At 33.1% G+C, this 21,701-nt stretch overlaps 3 protein-coding genes across 4 annotated transcripts; 2 read left to right on the top strand and 1 right to left on the bottom strand.

Annotated features, from left to right (window-relative positions):
- The first annotated feature begins 413 nt into the window (after positions 1-413).
- LOC118049916 (RPM1-interacting protein 4) lies at positions 414-4,126 on the top strand. The gene is made up of 4 exons (XM_035060089.2): positions 414-710; positions 2,582-3,145; positions 3,557-3,748; positions 3,852-4,126. The coding sequence occupies exons 1-4, from the start codon at positions 705-707 to the stop codon at positions 3,879-3,881; spliced, it is 792 nt and encodes a 263-aa protein (XP_034915980.1). The 5' UTR covers positions 414-704; the 3' UTR covers positions 3,882-4,126.
- A 2,555-nt stretch (positions 4,127-6,681) lies between these two features.
- LOC118049917 (uncharacterized) lies at positions 6,682-9,202 on the top strand. 2 transcript variants are annotated; one of them, XM_035060092.2, is made up of 5 exons: positions 6,682-7,249; positions 7,339-7,384; positions 7,475-7,581; positions 8,107-8,352; positions 8,755-9,202. In XM_035060092.2, exons 1-4 carry the CDS (start codon positions 6,983-6,985, stop codon positions 8,320-8,322), a joined length of 636 nt encoding a protein of 211 aa, XP_034915983.1. In that variant the 5' UTR covers positions 6,682-6,982; the 3' UTR covers positions 8,323-8,352; positions 8,755-9,202. The 2 variants fall into 2 exon arrangements, with proteins under 2 accessions (XP_034915983.1, XP_034915982.1); XM_035060091.2 differs by having other exon boundaries at positions 6,683-7,249; positions 7,339-7,387.
- Positions 9,203-14,426: 5,224 nt separating this feature from the next.
- Positions 14,427-18,020, bottom strand: LOC118049918 (oleoyl-acyl carrier protein thioesterase 1, chloroplastic). The gene is made up of 7 exons (XM_035060093.2): positions 17,591-18,020; positions 16,703-16,836; positions 16,500-16,613; positions 15,914-16,009; positions 15,261-15,348; positions 15,120-15,188; positions 14,427-15,023 (listed from the first exon to the last, which is right to left on the bottom strand). Exons 1-7 carry the CDS (start codon positions 17,936-17,938, stop codon positions 14,745-14,747), a joined length of 1,128 nt encoding a protein of 375 aa, XP_034915984.1. The 5' UTR covers positions 17,939-18,020; the 3' UTR covers positions 14,427-14,744.
- Between the last annotated feature and the right edge of the window lie 3,681 nt (positions 18,021-21,701).

Below are 21,701 nucleotides of genomic sequence, written 5' to 3'. Positions count from 1 at the left end.
CAATAAAATTGTAGTATAAATAGACAAATCAAGCCAATTTAAATCCTATATTCAAAGAGAGAGAAAATACACAATGGATCTCGTTGGTAAGGCGAACTTAACATTCAACGTTTAAATCTTGATGGGAGGGCATATTAAGAAAATTAATTGATAGAGGACCAAATTGAGAGAAATGCAGACGTAGAAGGATGCTTGATCTCAATAACCACGACATTCAACATGACCTGGAAGGAAGAGAAATATCTCTGGCAAAGAAAGAATACCGTATTCATGGATCGTATGTACATGTTGGGAACAGTACATACGATGACTGACTTGGAGACAGGGACACTTGAAACTGAGAAGAAACAGAGACTTCAACTTAATTTGTCCTTGTTCTTTGGTTTTTTACAGAGAGAAGGGAGGAGAAAGAGTGAAGAATTGTCAAACATTACCGGTTGCTCTGGTCAATGGTTGATAACCCCCCCCCCCTCTCTCGCCCTCTCTCTAAACACGCTCTCTCTCTCTGAAAAGTCTATCTATTCAACTTAAGTTCCCTCTCTCTCTCTCTCTTTCTTGCTGGGGTCGTTGAAGGGTTCTCCGAAGGAGCTTTAACTCTAACAGAACTTGATTTTATTACATAAAAGGTTGAGTTTTGTTGAAGGGTTAGTCTTTGCGTTTGGTTTCTGGGTTTCATCAATCCAGGCCTCTTGGTTCCGAGAGAAATGGCAGTAAGTTCTTCTGTTTTCCCTTAATTTTATCTTTCTGTGCTTATTGTAGCTTGGATTTCATTCTGTGTGTGTGTATGTTTGTATTATGTTCTAGTTGTGTTTTAATCTTTAAGGACTAAAAAGGGTTTGTCTAATCTTTGTGGTTTATGGTTGACTGTCTTTGTGTTGATTGATTGGCAATGCTCCAGTTTTGGCAATTGAAGAAAAAAGGGTGTTTTATTCCTAAAGGACCAAGAACTGCTAGTTCTTTTGATTGATGAAATTCATGGCTTGCCTAATTTTGATGTTGAAATTTGAAAATAATTCTCAAATGACATGGGGTATGAGTTGACTTTAGGTGGCAATCCATTGCTGGCTAACTAAATTTGCTTATGATGAAACTTATTTGCCGAGTTTCTGCTTATGATGTGCTTTGATTGGCCTCAGACTTCGGACAACGCTGCTTGATTAGCACCCCCTCTAAATATACATATGTGTGTGTCTGTGCGCTTGTGCGTGTGTGTGTGAAAGCATTCTCCTGCCTCTTCTACGATGGAAGTTTTTAGTGTGTGTGAAAGCACTATCTTGCCTCTTCTACGATGGAAGGCTTGAATGTGTGTGTGTGTGAAAGCGTTGTCTTGCCTCTTCTAAGATGGAAGTTTTTAGAGAAATATGACTTTGTTCTGAGATTCTTAAACCATTTCCATCTAAGATATGTAACTGATAAGATCAATAAAGAAGAAAACTCCTCTTATGGGATCAAGACTACTTCCTTGGTTACCCTAGAACAAGCATCATCGAGGTATAGAAGTGGATCCATGTTTTCAGATTTGTTTCCAATATGTCTATGGTAGGTGATTGAGGGCAACATGGTTAGCATTACAAGTTACTCATTATCTCTTTAATAGCTGTAAGTATGCCATACTTGTGCCCCTTTCCATTCAAATCATAGGATATTATTCTGATCAACAGTATCTCTGGTGAAGAGGTGAAGCCTGGAGAGCATTAGTAGAATAGCCCCTTCTTTATGCTGTAAGCATCCTTGATTCCTGGAATATGGATGAAAGACTAGTCCCACTCATCTCTAAAACAACCATAATACTTGCTCTCCAACTGAGCAGTCATAATTGTGTTATCAATCCCTGATTCTGATCTGAACTTTCTAGCTCAAAATTTTGTAATTGGCAGTGTTCAAGCTGAAGGTTTTGTGGTTAGAATAGGAGAAACCTGTAGACCTTTCAACTTTGCAACCTTGATTTGTACCTCTTTTCCTTTCCTTGTTGGAAGCTTGATTTGTGGTATATTTTTCCTCTTGATTAGAGAACATATCCCACTAACCAGGTATCCAAATTGCAAAAAGCCGCATGTTATTCTTTTCATGTGGATTCTTTCTTTTTCATCTTATCCTCTTTTTCCTGTGCTCCTTTTTCATTGACAAGAAAGTCAAAATATAAGCTCACTTTCAGATTACACAGATGTGTGGAACTTTCATCAGACTGCAATTTGAAGTTGTCTAGGTCACTGGGTATCCATTTATAAGTTTACGGACATGAGATGTATAAAAACTTTTTAACTACATGGACTTTCTGCTGTTCGATACTACTGTCTGATCTGTGCTATGATTGTGCATTATAGAGAAAATAAAGTATATGTTGTACGGCTATACAGTCTTTCTTGACTCATATTTGGAGTGACTTTGAATATTTAGAACTCTCCATTATTCCTCGTGGATTAGCCTACTAGGATTCACCAACTGTGACCTGTGTGATATTTGCTACTTCATGGAAGTGTCATTAATGATGGAGTGGCATGTTTTCATGGATGAAAATTAGCTGCCTGCACAAGGGTTCTTCTTTCTAGTTGGTATAACAATCTCTCTTTTTTTTTCTCAGCAACGTTCACATGTACCAAAGTTTGGTAATTGGGAAAGTGAAGAGAATGTTCCATATACAGCCTATTTTGACAAGGCTAGGAAGGGTCGAGGAGGGAAGATCATAAATCCAAATGATCCCCAGGAGAACCCTGATTTAGTTTCTGATTATGCAGCTCCAGATCAAGCCCCTCCTTTTAGAGCCAAAGCTCCACCAGAGGAAGCAGCAGGGCAGGTAGCTGTTAGACAAGCACATGAGCATAGAACAAGCAGGGAAGAAAGTGAATTGAAACAGTTCCCTAATTCTCCAGCACGCAATGAAAATTTGAACCGCAGAGCTAGTTATGAGTCAGCCCCTCAACGTTATGGGGGACGGGGACCAAGCTTTGGTGAAGCCCATAAACGACCGGCAAGATCCAGTATTGGGTCTGAAAACAGTATGGAGCAATCCCCAATCCATAACCATGCCAGGATTTCTGGGAGAAACAGTGGAGCTCCATCACCTTCCTGGGAAGGAAAAAATTCAAATGAGGGTATTCATGGAACTCCTGGAAGATCCCGACTGAGACCAAGAGGCGATGAAAGTGTAAATTTTATCTCCTTTTCCCTATGCATCTTCCTCTTTGCGGATTTGTTCAGCTTCTCTTTTTTTGTTTTTTGTCTGCTGAAACATTTGCAACCTTTTTTCTTCTTTCTAATCAAACACGTATCTCCATCAGAAGTTACCTGTAAACAAAGTCCTTCCACTCAACCTTACATCATTGATGGTTTAGTCTTTTCCTTGTGAAATATGAATACGACAAGCTTGCTTTTCTGAGCTACTCTTATGTGATGATTTTCTCTTTTCTCTTGATTTTAGCTCCATTTTTAGTGAACAAAACCAAAATGAAGAATTTCTTGAAGCACCTCTTGGTCTTTTCTTTTTCTTTCAGTATTGAGATCTTGATAAAATCTTTGTCAAAGGTTGTTCTTGATTATGTTATTCCTGGTGTGGCAGCCTGATAAGGGAGCAGCTGTTCCGAAATTTGGTGATTGGGATGAGAACAACCCTTCATCAGCTGATGGTTATACTCACATTTTCAACAAAGTGAGGGAGGAAAGGCAAATTGGGGAAGGGAAGATGCCTGGCATGCCTACCGAGTCTTCCTATTCCTCTGATCGTAAGCGAACCCCAAGTGACAGCGCTAAGGTATGTCATGACGCTCTGTCTATTACTAAGTGCATAATCTCTTGTTCTTTTGAGGATCACATCATTTATATATGCAACACTAACTTCTTGCCCTATTTTTCAGTGTTGCTGCTTTCCATGGGGCAGAAACTGAGGCATTTCAAATTGTGGTAAATTATGAGGTTTGTGGGGCTTGTAGATACTTTGGAGGGTCACTTCATGGAGTAACCTCTTTATTTGTGTGGACTTTGTGATGGTAAACAAAATGTGTAATGGAAATGTAGTCCTCCTTAATTCCTTATTGTTTTTACTTTTACAAGATTTTCACCGAAGTCTGTTATTTAGCTTCCAGTTTCACTATTATATTTGGCTATATAAAACCTCATAGAGATTCTTTTATTTGAATCTAGATATTATGTTTTTCTTTGTGCTTGCATCGGTCGTCTTTGTAACTGTACCAACTTCTGCCAGAATTACTCTTTTTTTGATTGATGAGAACTGATATTTGCTGGCCGGAGTTCTTCTAAATTGCCTATATAATTACCTTTTTCAAACACCATGGACCGACTTCCATTGTCTTCCCATCAGATCTTTACCAAGTTGGAGTGTTTTCCCTCGGTCTTGCTAGGGTTTGCTGGTTCTTCTGATGTTTATGTCTGCGCAGCGGAGGGCTCTGTGCTTCAAAAAGAGTAAGAATCATTTGACATTGATCAAATTAGTTTCAGCTTTGATTGATCTGGTTAGGACCCCCTTTTGTGATTAGTTACTGTAGTGGGCAACCTTCGACTGGCCTGGTCTAGCATTGATCGAGTTTATGCAACAGTTGCAGCATTTGAATCATGATATCGTGGTACTTTGAAAACTTTGAATAGGGTAAGGTAAAGTGTTGGAAGAATCAATAAATAAATTTTTTATATTTATATAAAATAATCAAAACATCATTTTAACCCCAGAAAATTCAAAAAAAAAAAAAAAAACATTCAATGAGTTGATAGCTGCTGGGTTTTAAACCGGGTTAGTTAATTTTTTTTATTTATTTTTTCTTCATATGATCAATGTTCTCTCCAAAAAAGTGTAGGAAAATGAATTGCAACGATTAGTTGTCACCCTTCTTTGTGCATTTTATACGATTTTGTTTGTTTTTATGTTTTAAAAAATAAATTTAAAAAATTTAATTTTTTTTATTTTTATATTAAATTAATATTTTTTTTGGTAATTTTATATCATTTTAATATGCTAATTTTAAAAATAATTTATATATATATATATATATTATTTTGATACATTTCTAAATAAAAAACACTTTGAAAATTAACATTTAAACACTTAAAATAGCCTAGAAAATAAGAAAAACATAAATCATATAATCAAGTAGGTTTTCTTTACTACACAGCCCAGTAATATGATTTAAGAGTGTTTTATGGAAAATGAAAAGGGAGCAAATCTTAATGTTATTTGAATTTTTACGCATGTGGCTACCAATACACTGTGCTTTTAGTGAGTTACTTAGACATTATATTTTACAGAAGAAATTAATCATAAAAAAAAAAAAGTAAACAGTCTCTTGACCATCATCCGCAATCAAGAAATGACGTCTTTTCTTATCAGTTTTTTCTCTTATCTACATTTCTTTTCTATTTTAATTTCTCAAACATGGAAAAAGAATTGAGAAAAAGATTAAGTTGTAAATGGATATGATAATATCCGGATTAAAATGGATATATATGACTCAATTTATTTTTATGTAAATAATTTTGTCAAATAAAATTACAAGATATGATTTATATTATTTTTTATTTAAGCTTATATTTACATATATTTACACTACATTATGTAACATATCACCTACTCATCTTATTCTTTCTATGATGGAAAATAAAAACCAAGAAACCCGCAAATATTAGTAAAACTATAAATAATATTAACCAAGAAAAGAATTTGTGATGAAGACAATATGTACTTGGATAAGAAAAATCCATACTTGAAAACCTGATCTTTTAGTACAGGTTTTTGTTGGTATACAAAAAATTAGATATATTTCAATGTTTTTTTTTTTTAAATATCTATAAACTAGGCCCATGCTTCGAGTTGTTTCATACCTTAAATGAACTCGAACACTCAAGAAATTTGTTGAACAAACAAATTTATAATTTTTTTTAACATCATAAATTTTTTATCTAGTAAATTTTAAAATGAATCATATATTTAAATACTATATGAATCAATGATTTATTAGAATATATCTATTTAATTTTGGATTAAATTTATTATGTTTATTCAATCCTAATAAATAATTTATATTATTTTCTAATAGAATAAGTATTTATCATGTCCTTCTTATTCTAATTGAGTGTATTATGTTCTCCTGTAATATCACATGTCTCTTCAAGAAAAACATTTAATTCAAATTGACATAATGATATTATTCATTTGAAAAATTCCCTTGAGTTATACAATAACATATTTTAAGTTTTTTTTTGTTAAAAATAAAAATTTATTTGATTATTTCTATTAAAAATGAAGAATAAGTGATTTAGTTTGATTTTTATTTTAAATCTTGAAAATAAAAAAAAAAACCAACGTAATTTGTATCTCAATTGATTGTTTCTATAAATGTTTTCAAAAATAGCAAAATTAAAACTTCATAATCAAAATCTGTCAAAAATAGCTACAACAAAGACTTATTAATTCAAATTATATTTAATTTATTTTAACAAATATAAAACTAAACCAAATCAATCAATTTAATTCCACTTAATTAAATTTAATTAAAAAAAATAAAAAAATAATTTAATTATTTTTTTAATCAGCCGATAGTCGCCCGAATTGGACCCGGGCTTCCATTGCAAGGCCCCAAGCAATTTGTTTTTTTTTTTTTTTTTTTTTCATCTCACCTCGTATAGCATACACGTACCAGCTGACGAATGGGCCACGTGCACACATCCACAACCCCATCACCGACCTCCGTGTCAAAGACCCAGACGACTTCCCTGACGCACCTGCTCTCCCTCTCCCTCTCCCTTATTAGCAGCGCCTCTTGTTTACCTTCTTCAACCAACAGTCTCTCACATATCAATCTCTCTCCTCTTCATCCCTATTTTTCAAAACCCTAATAAACACCTCTCAATTTAAGTTTCGACTTTTATTCTCTGTAATTCGATTTGATCGGATTGCTTTCCCTTCGATTTTCCTCTAATTTCTCTCAATCGTTTGCGAGCTGTGGTTTTTTGTACGATCGAAGCTTGTTGATCGAGCATGAGCGGCCAGACTCAGGGCGTGAAGAGTCCTCCTTTAAGAGGATATCGGCGAAGGAAGACCGTGCTGGACTTAAACGTTCCTCCGATTGAAGGAAGAGATGACGAAGGGACTTCGACCACCCGCATTGAACCTCCTCAAGGAGTGCAAGCAAGCCACCAACGAAACGGACAAGGACCGTCTTTGCCGCCTCCTACTATTGATGTTGATGCTATCGACGACGACGACGACGACGTCATCGAATCGTCGCCCGGAGCGTTTGCTCAGGTATTTTCTCTTCGATTGAACTTGAGAGAAAGTTTGTTACTTCCTTACTATTACTTACTGCTACTATTATTATTATTATTTAATTTCAGGCTAAGAACAATTCCCGGAGGGCTGTGGTCGTTGATGTAGAGTCAGGTGGTGGGTGTATTCTGTTAATGGAATTGTTGCTTTGTGTTTTTTTAAAGTGCACATGTTTTTCTTATTGTTTGTTTGTGTGTACTGTAGGGCGATTCACTCACAATAAGCGTAGAAGGGTTCCACCGAATCAAACGATCATCAATTGTGATCTTTATATCAACTTGGAAGGCGGAAGTAGCAGCAGCAGCTCTAAGGTAATGTGCCTTCATAGCTGCTCGCCTGCTCCTATAGTAGTTCCTGTTCCTATTGATAAATGACTTGAGATGTTGCAAGTAATGCAACCGTTTTCAATAATCTTAAGGATGTCTTAATGGCTTTTTATGTCTGCGCGATCGGAGTTTGATGCATACGCACTGCTTTTAGGTGCTTAACAATTAACTCCCTTTGCACTCATGCTAGGAGATTATTCTGATTGTTATTCTAGGTATTCTGGACCTTGGATGCCTTTTAATTTTTCTAATTTTGTTTTGATTTTAGAGTTACAGTAAAGATATAAAAGAATAATATTGGAATAATTGATCAAGTTGTGATTTTGTTTTGATTTTAGAGTTACAGTGGAGATATAAAAGAATAATACTGGAATAATGATCAAGGGTCTCTCTGTGTTTTTTTTTCTTTTGTGCGTGTGTGCTGATGTGCCTGCATAGGCATGTAATGCATACATGTTTCGATTAATGAATTTTGAAACTCTGATGCTTACTGTTTTACTTTTTTGCCAGAGGGAGAATGTGCAGACCCTGCCGCCAAAGGAGCCAACCTTCAACTGCCCGATTTGCTTGTGTCCATTGGTCGAGGAGATGTCAACAAAATGCGGACACATTTTCTGTAAGACTTGCATATCAGACGCAATCAAAAGACAGGCCAAATGCCCTACTTGTAGGAAAAGAGTCACTACTAAAGAGCTTATTAGAGTGTTCCTCCCAGCAACCAGTTGATTTCGATGCTCACATTCAATTACTGTTTATGTAAGTTTGCTGCATTGCATTATTTCCTCTAGTGGTCGGTAAAGAAGTTGAAGTAACAGGGAAGAGATGCAATATCTATTGGTACAGATCCACGAACATGCATATGCACCTTCACCTCAAGATTATAGGTTTCAAAAGCATAATGGTGCTCTTGATTTTAATTGCCGAGGGCATTCCCGGCAAAATACTACTATTAAAATAGAAAATGAGAGATTTGAGGCTCATTAAATCACATGTATATTAATGCAACTTCCTCAATCCCGTCAATTCAAACTATGATGCAAATTTACTGAGCATGTGTTTTCCATGAGATAAAGATGATGTTTGCTTTGAGATTTTGAAGTAGTTCAGTTTATCTTATGTCTCAACATCCATAACCTTTTTCTCCCTCTACTGCAACAGGGTTAAATCAAAGGAGAGATGGAACAATGGTTATAGCATTTTGGTGGATCCTAATTTTTTGCTTGAAGGAATTTATCAAATCTTATTGTGCGGCTCAAAATGAACAATGCTTTGTGTCAATAGTGGGTGTTATGGGAATAAAATTTATGTTTAATGGATGCTTATATGCTGGATCATCAGTCTGTTTTCCTTTGCTGTGTTGGCTGAGATACGCAGCGCAAGATGACAATGGAGATTTTGTGACATTTAGGAAGTAAATTGAATATTGAAGTCCAATGCTATGTATAAGTACTAGATATATTTTATTGATATCCACAAGCATCTATGTAGGAGGGACAGTGCGTGAGTCCCAGCAATTTGCTGTCAAAGTAATGTAGTCTAGAGACGGGAATGTTTCTGTATTTTGGAGTTTTTAACTTGAAAAAACACGAGATTGATTTCTCTTCAAGTATTTTCTGAAATTCTTGATGTATTAAAAAAATAAAAATAGGATTGACTAGGATTGGTTACCGGTGCTAGCTGTCGGTGTCCAAGATGCTCAAATAATTGTAGTGCTTGTAAAACTTGACTTTTAAAACTCTTAAGAATCAAATAAGATTAATTTGGTAATAAGAGCTCATGAACTGTAAAAAATATATTTTTCAACAATTAACAAAAGCAAATAAGTCATTGATATCATTTCTAGCTAAAAAAAAAATAACTGGAGATTTATTATCACTTTAATGTATACATTGTCAATCACACTAAAAAAAAAAAAATTGAACGATTCAAATTCTAATATAAAAGATTGCATGATAACATTTTAAAAAAAGTTGCATGGGTTGCTAATGTGACATCACAAAAAAGCAAACCGAATAAAACAAAAGGAAGTGGGTATCACTCTATGTTCAGGTAATTAATTTTATTACATTCTAAGAACAATTTTTTTAAGAAAATAAATTTAACAAAAAACAATAAATAAAAAAACATGAGATAACTCAATTATAAAAACGAAGGATGTAGTAAGCATAAGCATAATCACCCATTAAAAAATTATTGAAGGATAAAATTGAAAAATATTAGCTTAAAAAATGATAAATAAAAAAAACCAAATCAATCCCGATTGAGACTCCAGAAGCTGAGTTAATTTTTAAAAAATTAAAATCCATGAAATCAGATTAAACAAATAACAATCTAAAAAATTTGCAATGAAGAAAAAAATGAGGAAAAAATCTAATGGGAAAAAAAATGAGGGTGAAATAAAAATAATCAATTCTAAAAAATATCTTGGATTACATAAATAACAATTAAAAGAATAAGGATCAAATTTAACAAAGCAAAAATTTGAATGAGAATGAAATAAAAAAATTTAATTTTATAAATTATTTTAAATAAAACAAATAATAACTAAAAGAACACGGACTAAATCAAAAAGAAAAAGAAGTTTAGGGGTTGAATTAAAAAATTGAAGGGCTGAGGAAGAGAGGGGAAAGAAATAAGAAAAAAAAAATTATCGCCGGTGCCAAACTAGAAATTTTTCCAGTGCATTCGTTGCCGTGTCATGGAAGAAACATCGAGATGAATCGGATGCCATCCCGAAACGGTATTTTTATCACTAGAACTAGCCGCATGTGTTGTCTAAAGATAATAAAAGATTAACACATTAACTTGTGTTCAACACGCGTTAGTACAAGTTTTTTAAAATACTTTTCATTTATTAAAAGACTAAACTGCCCCTAACCTAACCCATTATTAACCACGCAAAAAAAAAAAAAAAAAGTAACGTAATGACAAAAATATATCATGGCCCAAGAATTTAAAATAACAAAGGTTTAAGAATTTAAACTTTAAGGATAATTAGGTCTTTTTATCATGTTTATCAAAAGGAAAAGACAACAACATCCCCTTTGTTAAAAAATTTTACTATAAAGATAAAATGGTTATTTTATTATGCACTTTTATATGAAATAAAATAACAATCTTTTATGGTACCCAAACAATTTCTTACTTGTAAAGACATTGATGTCATTTTACAATGTAATTAGAAGGTAAAATACATGTCTTGTCCCTAATTAATTTTAAAATCCAAAATCAGTCCAATAAAAATGACAATTTTACCCTTAATTATTAGCTTTTGAGTATTTTTTTTAAAGGATAAGAAGGTGAAAACACTGCTCTTGTTCACGAGGCATTGTATCAAGGGGAATAATCTTTGATATATGTGTCATATAATATTATATTTATGAAAATCTCATAAGTTGATCATATATAAACATCAAACCATGAATAAATTAAAATACATGTAATTATTTATTTGCATAAATTATTTTGCAACCTATATTTTAAAATTATCTTATATTGATGGATTTTCTAAAGAGAATGGTTTTATAAATGGAAAAGTTAGTCAAGAATATATTCAAGTAATTTATGATGCAATTTCCTATCCATTAAACCAAATATCCATCTAAGATTAATGTTGCATTGAAGAGACATCTGTAAAAAAGATAAAAGGATATTTAATTTGAGAGATAAAAACCTGAAAATAAAATTATCTTGGATAGTTTTGAAATAATTTTTTTATTAGAAAAAGATATTGATATATCATTTCTATTATAATTATCTTTGTGTCCTATGTCTGTAAGATATTAACTAAACACCATAAGATTAACATTTATTAAAAGGCCTTAACATTTAATTGTAGCAATAAAGAGGCAATGTCAAGGCTTTTTTTATTTTGATCCTTAAAATTTTAGAGGATTTTTTATTTTTTATTTTTTTTAATTTCATTCTTTAACATTGAATTTACTGGATATTAAAATTCATAACTTGTTTTAATTTTCTTTCTAAAAAAATATGTTAACCTCATAACCCGGGTCGCAAGTTTATATGTTTAGTTGTGTCGACTTGAGTTATTTTTTATTATTTTAATTATTTTTTCTCAATATCATCCTTCAACATTGAATTTATTGAAAATTAAGTTTTATAATTTTTTTTTTCTTTTTACAAGACTATCACAATCTTAATCTGAGTCGATACAATAAGTTATCATTTTAATATTTTTTTAAAAAATATCATTTTAATATTTTTCAATCAATCTATACTTTTATCAATTATTTGAATTATCGTTAAATTTTTTAAATTAATTAAATCACATCAAATTAATTCACGGAATGATCAGGCTGTGCAACAGTAAATCCTGTACAATACTTACTATAACAGTGGCAGGGTGGCAGCTAAAGATCTGCTGCAGTAGCAAAAGCGGCCACCATAAATTATTGCTCGTGCGATCTTCATTTGGTAGTCTCATCATCACTCAAAATTAATCCGGTAAATTGGGATGGTTTTTGTTTTTTTAAAGTCTTTTTAATTATTTTTTATTAAAAAAAGATTGAATTTATTATTTTTAGGTGTTTTTTAATAAATTAAATTTGTTAATGTTAAAAACAAAATAAAAATTTTAAAAAATATTATTTAATATATATTCAATTAAAAAATATTTTTAAAATACAATATACACAACAATAAAAAACACACTTTAAGGTGGCTTCTTATTTGGTCTATACTATATTTGATCGATGCCTTCATGACACTGAATAAAAGGTATGTTGTCATGGGGTTTGGCCAATGGCACCCCCATAATATGCAGGAAACTCGCCATGCTCAGCACCTCCCTCAGCTTCATCTTCCGGTCCAGCCAGCTCCGCCTTATGGAAGCTCCAACCCCAGCCTGGTATACCACCACAGCATGTTAGGAAGTTACCATTATTGTGGTAGCTAATCCACTACAACTTGTACAAGTGGGAGCACCATTAGTGCCACTAATGGTGGCATGTTTTAAGGCTTTATTGTCCCCTCCATGTTGACTAAATGTGCTGGAGAAGCACATCACATTTGCTTATAAAAGAGGCATGTTTCTTAAGAGCATTAGTGAGAAGGTAGAGAAATGTGAAGAGGATAGAAAGAGCTGCAAGGGCAGCAATGAGAGTTGAGAGTAGAGAGTTGAGAGTAGAGTAGAATGAAGTGATCCTCCTCCTTTATGTATTTGTTTTGTATTCTTTCTTTATCTCTAAATAATATGGACTCTCTCCCGTGGATGTAGGCGATTTACCGAACTACGTTAAATATTGTGTCAGTGTACTTCCCTCCTACAAGTAAAAATCAGTTCATCACCGGTCGAAATATCTCCAACACAGCACAGTCCCCCCACCCCCCGGCCGGCCCTTAAATGGCCAGCCTCATCGCCAGCCCGGGCCCCTAATGCCTCCTAGGAAAGTCCGAGGATTGCAGACCTCTTCTGTCACTCCCAAGTTTCTTGCTCCTTCAGTAATACCATAGACTGCAAGAAATGCTACACGAAAGAAAATCAAAACAAGCCAGGCCTAAATATCTCTTCCCATGGCAGCGTCGTTGATCTAAAATTCTCGCTCTCCTTTTCTTGCTGAGAATCTGTTTCCAAATCCACTGCATTTTATTTTTCCGGAAAGAAGGCATCGCTAGTTATTATTTGATTAAGTGTGTGTTTGGCATTACCGGAGCTTTTTACAATTGCAGTTTGAAAAAACAAGTTCAAGACTTTCTCTTTTTTTAACCAAGGTTTCAAAACTAGCCGGGGCAAAAAGGAGAACGCACCGCAAAAGCAGACAGGACCCTAGAGTGATGTTAATAGCTGGATGCATTGGGTGCAGAAATTATAACTCCATACTCCATACTGAAACAAGAGCCCATGTCTCCATGGTTTATCAATTTCTGTTTAAGGTTTTAATATAGGTTGCTCTGAGGACCCTCGACAGAAATATATAGCAACTTCATTGATGGCCTCGTGGCGCTCTGGATTAAATGTATCAAACTGAAGATTGCTTGTGAACTTCTGCATGACCTTTTACCTGAAAAAGACTGGCCATTAGATGAGTGAATGGAGGTTGAATGTTAGCTAAGAATTCAGAAGGCAGCAATCTAACTGTAAGAAAAATTGGTGGTAATAATCGTTGCCCATCTGGTTGCATTCAAGGCAATGACAGCAGACTGTATGGAGTAAGTTGATTCATTGATGATGATCTTTTCCAGTTCTAACCAAACCACTCTTATCTGTTGTTGTCGTAGCTTGCTGTCTTACAAGTTTTAGCATCCGTTGAGGCTGTCAATCAATGCTACTTGTATTGAAGTAATTGAGCAGATTGTTCCTGAATCTTCTTCATCTTGTTGAAATTTCGGTGTTAATACGAGAGGAACTTAATCCAACCAACTTCAATACCCATTACCCGATGTAAACTCGGATGAGAACCTGTCAATGATTATCCAAAACAATATTGATTAAAAAACCCACCCAGCCGCTGACCCGCAATCAGCCGGGCCTTATAGCTACCATGGTTTAACTTGCAAGAACTTGGAACAAAGATAACATTGCAGAAAGACTGGAGACGCATCCATGAACAAGGTGTTTTAATCCCAGCGCAAGTAAGATAAAACTGAAAATGTTAAGAGTAGTGCGTAACATGCATCAATTAGCCAACTAATGAACTAAATGCTGAAGTCAAGATGGTGTACGTCCCTGTCTGTTCCCTGGCCACAAAACTAAAATCGCTTCTAATTTCTTTTCTGACCTGTAACAGTAACGAGACAAGATTGTGTGGAGAGAACGCGAGAGATGAAGCATAAGGAGAACTCAGTACAATTGATTCATGGAGCATTCGAGGTGGGTGTAACAAAGATCATGATATTCACCAAATCCAAACAATCCACTTATTAAGTTCCACAGCAATCTGTAACCTAACAGAGCAAAATTAGAACAAAGTCCCTGTAGTGTTCTTTTTTCAGAGACAAAAAGAAAGGAAATAAAAAAAGAAAGACACCGTGAAAAAGTGATTGGAGCATGAAATAGTACAAAAATCTAAATCTTCTCTTCATCCGGCAGGCTGTTTCTTTCTCTGCTCAGCACGATAAGAGATATGTGTTCTCTCGTCATCTGGCAGGTTTCTATCTGCAGAGAGTGCAGCCAGATATCTACTTTCTCTTCATAGAGCAGGTTTCTTTCTCCACTCAGTTCGGCCACGGTTTATTTCAAGCCCGTCCCTAGATAATCTTAGCAGATGCAGAAAGTTAAGGCACTCTTGATTGTTAGCAGTTGCAGTAGCATGTCCATTGATTCCTTGAAGTTCTGAGACTGCTCCAGATTCCTCAACAGGTTCCAAACTGGTGAGGGAGTCAACGACATCATCATGCTGGCACTCCCTTCTGTAATCCAAGGTGATTGCTTGTAGTTCGTGGGTGTCAATAATTTCTTGAGGCAAGCTCTATCATGAAGAAAATATACAAAATTAATCAGAGGCAGCAGCTAATAATGGCCAGAAAAAGCAAGAGAAACCATCCCAGAATACTCAGTTACAGACCTCCAGAACCCATCCGATATAGGCCACATTATTAACATGCTGATTCATGTCCAGATCTGCTCTTCTGGGCTGCAAATTCCAAAAATGCATTTAGAACTTGGAATGAAATTGATAGACCTTCAGATTAACCGAACATCTTACCACAAGTCCCAGCCTGGAATGTTGAGCAGGATCTTCAAGTTTGGAAATTTTCTTCAGGCTACGATTATTAGCCTCTGGAAATGCCAATCTATAAATATAAAAAATTAGAAAGAAATTTTGAAATGATCAACATGTCATCTCAAAATAAACTATTTTCTGGAAAGCTGTAGATTTTATTGTCTAAGTTTGGTGATACATCACCTTGGATTTTCAAATCATAGATGATAAAAACAATAAAATGCAAATAAAACATTCTTAGTTGACATAAATAACAATCACCCCAGACTTACAACTTATTTCAGAGAACTATGGCATGAGAGCATCATAATTCCAAATCAGAGAAAATTGTAATCTTGAAATTGTAAATTAGATCAGTAACACCAGCATATTGTCATTTGCATGTGCGAGGTCAGAGTTGGTTTTGAACACATGTTCAAAATAGTTATTTTTTATATCAACAAAAACTGGTCTTTTCTTTTTTTGTTTACAATATGTACAAACTGTCCAGATTTAGTTGCATTGATAGTACAGCAGCAGGAATAAGGGATGAGAAAGGTACCAAATGTTCTGATTGTCAAATTATAAAAGAAGGTAAGAATTGAGGAAGATGAGAGGTGATGAAATAGGCATCTAGAAACCAAAGAATGCCATACCTGAGCTCTCGTGGAGCAAAAGCTAAGTGCTCAGCCCGCACTTCGTCAGAGACTTTCTGAAACCGCCTGGTATCTTGGTTCATCATCACCCACTTGCTACAATCAGAAATTTACGCAATCAGCTTTCATAACACACCTCCATTCAGAAAAATAAAGGTGAATTTGACCTCTAGAAGAGAATCTTGGAACATACGATGAAGGCTGAAGATTTATAGAAAAAACAAATAAAGACTGACTAAAAGAAGTGGTTCTGGCATTAGTAAGCAGGCAATCAAGCAAGCAAATATTCAGGCTAGAAGCACAACACTTAAAATGGGTAAAATGTCACTGATCTGTGGCTTCCAGTAACGAAATTCTGTTTGTGATGCAGCTTAGATGGCAAGGAACAAAAGTTACAGAATTTAAATCTGTAAAGAATCACAGTTTAATAATAAACGCTGTATTTAAATTCATAAACACAAGCTACTAGGCCATGTAGTTGAGATCTAATTAAGTATGCCATGCATGTCGAACTTTTACTGTGATATTTAAATTCTCCTGTTCTTTTACTGATGCAAGATGCACAGCAACGACAGCTAAAAGGTACCTTGTAGCTCTCCCAATCACTTGACCAGTGGCACAGTCCTTCACAATCCAATCACGTCTGGTTCCAATTCTTCCCTCACCTTGGCACCAAGTCTCTATTTCAACGACATCACTCCTGCAACAATACCTCATATTAACAGTCAGGAGGTAACAAGAAGGCCCAAACCAAATGAACATTGCCAACGAAAAAACAACAAATCCCACCACGCTGGGTATTTGTAGATTTCAATGTGCATGCGAGCTGTCACCCATATGAGATGCAACTTCCTCATGGTGGTGGTTGTCGCAAATCCATCTGTTGAATATCCAACACTCTGAGCATGGTTGCATCCAACCTCCTACAGTCCAAATTCCACACACAATATTACACCCAAAACATATGGATTTTTTGAAATTGAATCAAACCTTCATTCCTCAACAACTCTAATAACAACATCTTATTATTATTATTAGTATTAGTATTAGTATTAGTATTATTCACAACTAACACTCAACAAACATCCATCAACATACGGGAGCTGGAAACCAATTTTCAAATTAGTGGTAGCAAAACAAATGCCATAAGCATGGAGTGTTATATAAAGCAAATTAAAAAATATGTGCAGAGAAGCCATAGAGACCAGTAATAGACAAGCATAGAATCTGACAGAGTAAGGGAAAGACACGGAATAAATTTACAAATTTCCACATAAAATAGGCTGCTAAATCCAGGCCAAAACCAAAACCATACAAAATCCAGACTCCGGATAGACAAAAACATTCCAAACGCTAAAATATAAACAAGCAAACAATAATAATAATAATAATAAACAAAAATTATAACTTTACGAGAGCAGGTAAGAGAAACTATCAAAAATTAAAAATCCCAGATGCCAAAATCTCAAATTTTGCATGAGTTTCAAGAATTCAAATCAAACACGGCAATGCAGAACCCAAAATTCAAAAGCAGAAAGGGAAAAAGAAGAGAGAAAAGGAATTAATTCCGTCAAAACTCACAGCAAAACGATGTATGCATGAAAATAATAAAAATACAAGACAAAAACACCCGAAAGAAAATTAAAATGAAAATTAAAGATTTTATTTTCTTTTTACCTGCAAGAGATTGGCAATGGTCTCAACAGTAGCAGTTTTGTTAATCCCAACCTCATAACTCCTCACTATAAACTTCTCCTTATAAGACAACCCATCCTCCGCCAAGCCACCTGACCGGAGCCTATCCGCCAAGCCACCTGACCCGGTCTCGACCCGACTCGCCCGTCCTTCAGAAACCACAGCCTGAACCAGAGGGGCTTTAGCAACCGGAGAGGAGAAAACGACAGCACGTCGACGGCGAGGGAAGTTGGGCCTGGTCGGCAATTGGCCCAGGACTCTGCATTGGGATTGGATTTGGTCCCCTGCATATGCTGCTACTGCTGCATTACACGAGACCTTGAGCAACATCTCTCTGAATCACCGTCTCTGTCTACGACGGTAAATGAAAAGAAGAGGGCTTTTAGTGTCCCTGTCTTCTTTCCTAGTGCCTTTAAAAGGTTAATTTTCGTCGATGGGAACGAGGACGTGAAGGGGAGAATGGAATTGCCACTGGATTTATAAAGAATAACGATATTGCCACTGGCATCCATGCGGCCCGCACGAAGCTCATTTTTATTTTTTATACTTATCCGAGTGTTATTTGAAAACACATGTAACCTCGGTAAATTAATAATTGTATTTAGTATTGACTTGGATTTAAATTTAAATGATATCTTAATTAAATAATAAAATTTTAAGATTCAAAGATATTAATTTATAAAAATTTAACTGTAGTACGTCTTAATTATTTTTATTTTTAGAACTGGCATAATATAAAGAAATTCGGGAAAACAGCATGTTTTAATGGTTTTGTTTTTATTTTAAACATACAATTTTTTAAAAACAAATTCCATCATGTTATTAAAAAATAAAATTAATAATGTAACAGATAAACATAAACTTAAATCTCATACCTATCTTATAGCAATTTTTTTCCTTGTACGTTTTTTCCTTGACTAATTTATTCTTTAGTTATTACAATTTATTTTATTAAAAAAGTGTATGGAGGGGGCCAGGTACAAACGATTATATCCAAACAAATAAGTATTTCGTGAAGCCGAAAACCGGCACATAATACTAAGGCTTTTTAAAAAAATATTTTTTATTTAAAAATATATTAAATATTTTTTATTTTTTATATCAATACATTAAAATAATTTTAATATTTTAAAAAATAAATATGTTTTTAAAATGCTTCCCAATATAATTTCAAATATAAAATCCAACATTGCTTAAGGGTTTCGAGGGAGATCAGGGACTGCTGGGATTACCAAGAAACCTAATAAGGAAATTAAACGTATCCATTTGTTTCCACTACTGAGGCAGCTTTTAAAGCAAACCGTGGATATTAAATGTTAGATAATGATAAAATACAATTTATTATTTAAATGGAACTCATTCAAATTTTGTTAAAATCGCAGCTTTGTATAAAACAGCTCTTATCTGCTTTCTAAAAACCTGTAAATAGTGAAGAGTAAATTATAATTTACTTTTTATTGTTCACTTAAGTGAACTGTGAAAAGTGATTCTACTGTTTCGGTTAAATTAGATCCGATTTAAAGTTAAATATATTGAATTGGGTCTAATCTAGTTAAAAAATTTAATTTTTATTTTTATTTTTAATTGTGCTTTATTCAAGAAAAATTAAAAGAAAATCACTTAATGACGTGGTATTTACAGAATTTGATCGCAATATCAATTTTATTCCTAATGATATTTTATCTGATATTATTGTGCGCTTAAGAAACCAAGAAAACTGTAGTCCTTATCGGATGAATTTTGTATGTGATGAAATTATAGATAATTTAATGGAACAATAAAAAATATTTAATATATTTTATTTTATAATGTAATAGCAGTAGTTAAATTTAGAATATTTAAATTAAAAATCATTCAATATTAATATATATATATATTTATTATTATTTGATAATTTTAATTTGAAAAGCATTGTTTTAACCAAACACATTAAACTATTTTTTGTTTAACCTCAATTTTAACCATAGTTTTAACTAAATATATATAAATACTAAACCGACTTCAACTAAAAATATTTTTATAAAATAATTTTTTTAAAATCCAAACCATAAAAATTAACAAAATACCAAACAACTCTAAAGAGAATGATCGCAAGCAGCAAATGCAGCTCAAGCTTGCTGTGCTTGAAGACAAGGTTGATTGCACAGAGGGTAGACTGATGCTGAAAAGAGAAGCTTCAGGAAGCTAGGAAGACTTTGGAAGCTGCATCCGAAGAGACTGGAGGGCTTACTGCCTCCGTTGAAATTGCGGTTTTATTATAATATTTAAAATTATAGTAGTGATTATTTATTAAAGTATTTTTTATTTAAAAATTATATTAAAATAATATTTTATTTATTTATTTATTTTTAATATCAACATATTAAATTATCTGAAAATATAAAAAAAATATTAATTTAAAATAAATAAAAATAAAAATTATTTTTTTCAAGAGCACTTTAAAACATAAAAACAAGCAGGACTTAAATAGAGATGAGTTAAAATTTCATTTAATATTTTTAATTATTTTGATATATCGATGTAAAAGCAAAAAATATATTATTTTAATATATTTTTAAATAAAAATTCTTGATTTTGTTTTATTTTCAATTTCCAATAATTTTAATGCTTATGGTGCTTTCCATGCTTTGGTCGGTGTGTTTTTGTTTTATCTCTTCTTTCTGTTAAAAGATTGACTCTGCGTGTATGTCGTTGCAAGTTCGATGGTTTTATGTGGTGTGGATGTGCGGGTGACTTGATAAACATGTATAGAAAAGCAAGTTTATTTCAGGGATTAGGTGCTTTCATTGTGTTTTCGAGATAAATTAAGGAATTGTGTTTTTCTTTATAGTTTTGGTGTAATGTTTTTTAAAAATATATTTTTTTTAATATTTTATATCAATAAATAAAAATCATTATAAAATATTAAAAAAAATACTTGTTAAACTTGAGGTGTGCTGTTAAGATAGTGTTTGGTATTATGGTAGTAACAGTTTTTTTTTAAATATTTTTTATTTAAAAATATATTAAAATAATTTTTTTTTATTTTTTTAAATTAACTTTTAATTAAAATAATTTAAACACATAAAAAAAATTATTTTTTTTTCCTATCCGCATTCCAAACTCGTTCCACAAGAAGGAAGACGACCGGAGTACGAACTTTGGTGTTTTAATTATTACTATTTAAATATTTTAAATTATTAAATAAAATATCTATTATATTCTCAAATATATATTAAATAACATAAAAATAAATTTATTTGACGAGAATTATATGTTCTTCCAAAATAAAAGGGGCACACGAGATGTTATAATTCTTTCTCTTAAAAATACCTCTATAAAAAAATATTAATTCTAAATATATTCTTCTAAACATGAAATTTTATCAATATATCTGAATGAACTATCACCGGAGGTTAAACACAGGTTTTTCAAGTTGTGCATTAAAACACTAGGTATAATAACTGTATGTATAACCTGTGGTCTCCTTTAATTTCTCTCAACTATATAAGATATCGTTTCTATTTCATTATTAATTTGATCCCATTGAACAAAAAACTCACTGTTGTTCTTGTTTTTCCGAGCAGCAGACAGCGGTGCGGAAGCCAATAGGTGGCTACGAGATCTTACAGGCCTTGATACCTTACAAAAAAAAAAAAAAATAATAATAATAATAATATAAATTATATTTTAAAATATCATCTCACATCTTAACCTATTAGATCGAAATGATTATTTGATATGGTATCAAAGTCTTGATAACCAAGCGGTCACAAATTTAAATTTCAGTATCCCTATTTATTTAATAAAAATTAAGCACAATGTAATGTCAGCATATACAAGTTTAAAGTTCAAAAGATTTTCACTTGAGGAGATGTGTTAAAAAATAATATAAATCATATCCTGAAATCTCATATAACAGTTTAAGTTATTAGGTTGAAATAATTCTTTGACAAAAAAAAAAATAACGCGGTTAATTAATATATTGTTATGGATTTCTTACCAATAATAATATTGGTTAGAAAAGGATTGTGTTGTAAATATTAAAGGCAGCGGTGCAATAACAAGAGACTGCCATAGTTAAAGCTTAAAAATTGACCCAGAGGACTAGAAA

This window comes from Populus alba, chromosome 2 (assembly GCF_005239225.2).
Source record: "Populus alba chromosome 2, ASM523922v2, whole genome shotgun sequence".
Classification (NCBI taxonomy): Eukaryota; Viridiplantae; Streptophyta; class Magnoliopsida; order Malpighiales; family Salicaceae; genus Populus; species Populus alba.
This window is presented reverse-complemented; position numbering and strand designations above follow the sequence as displayed.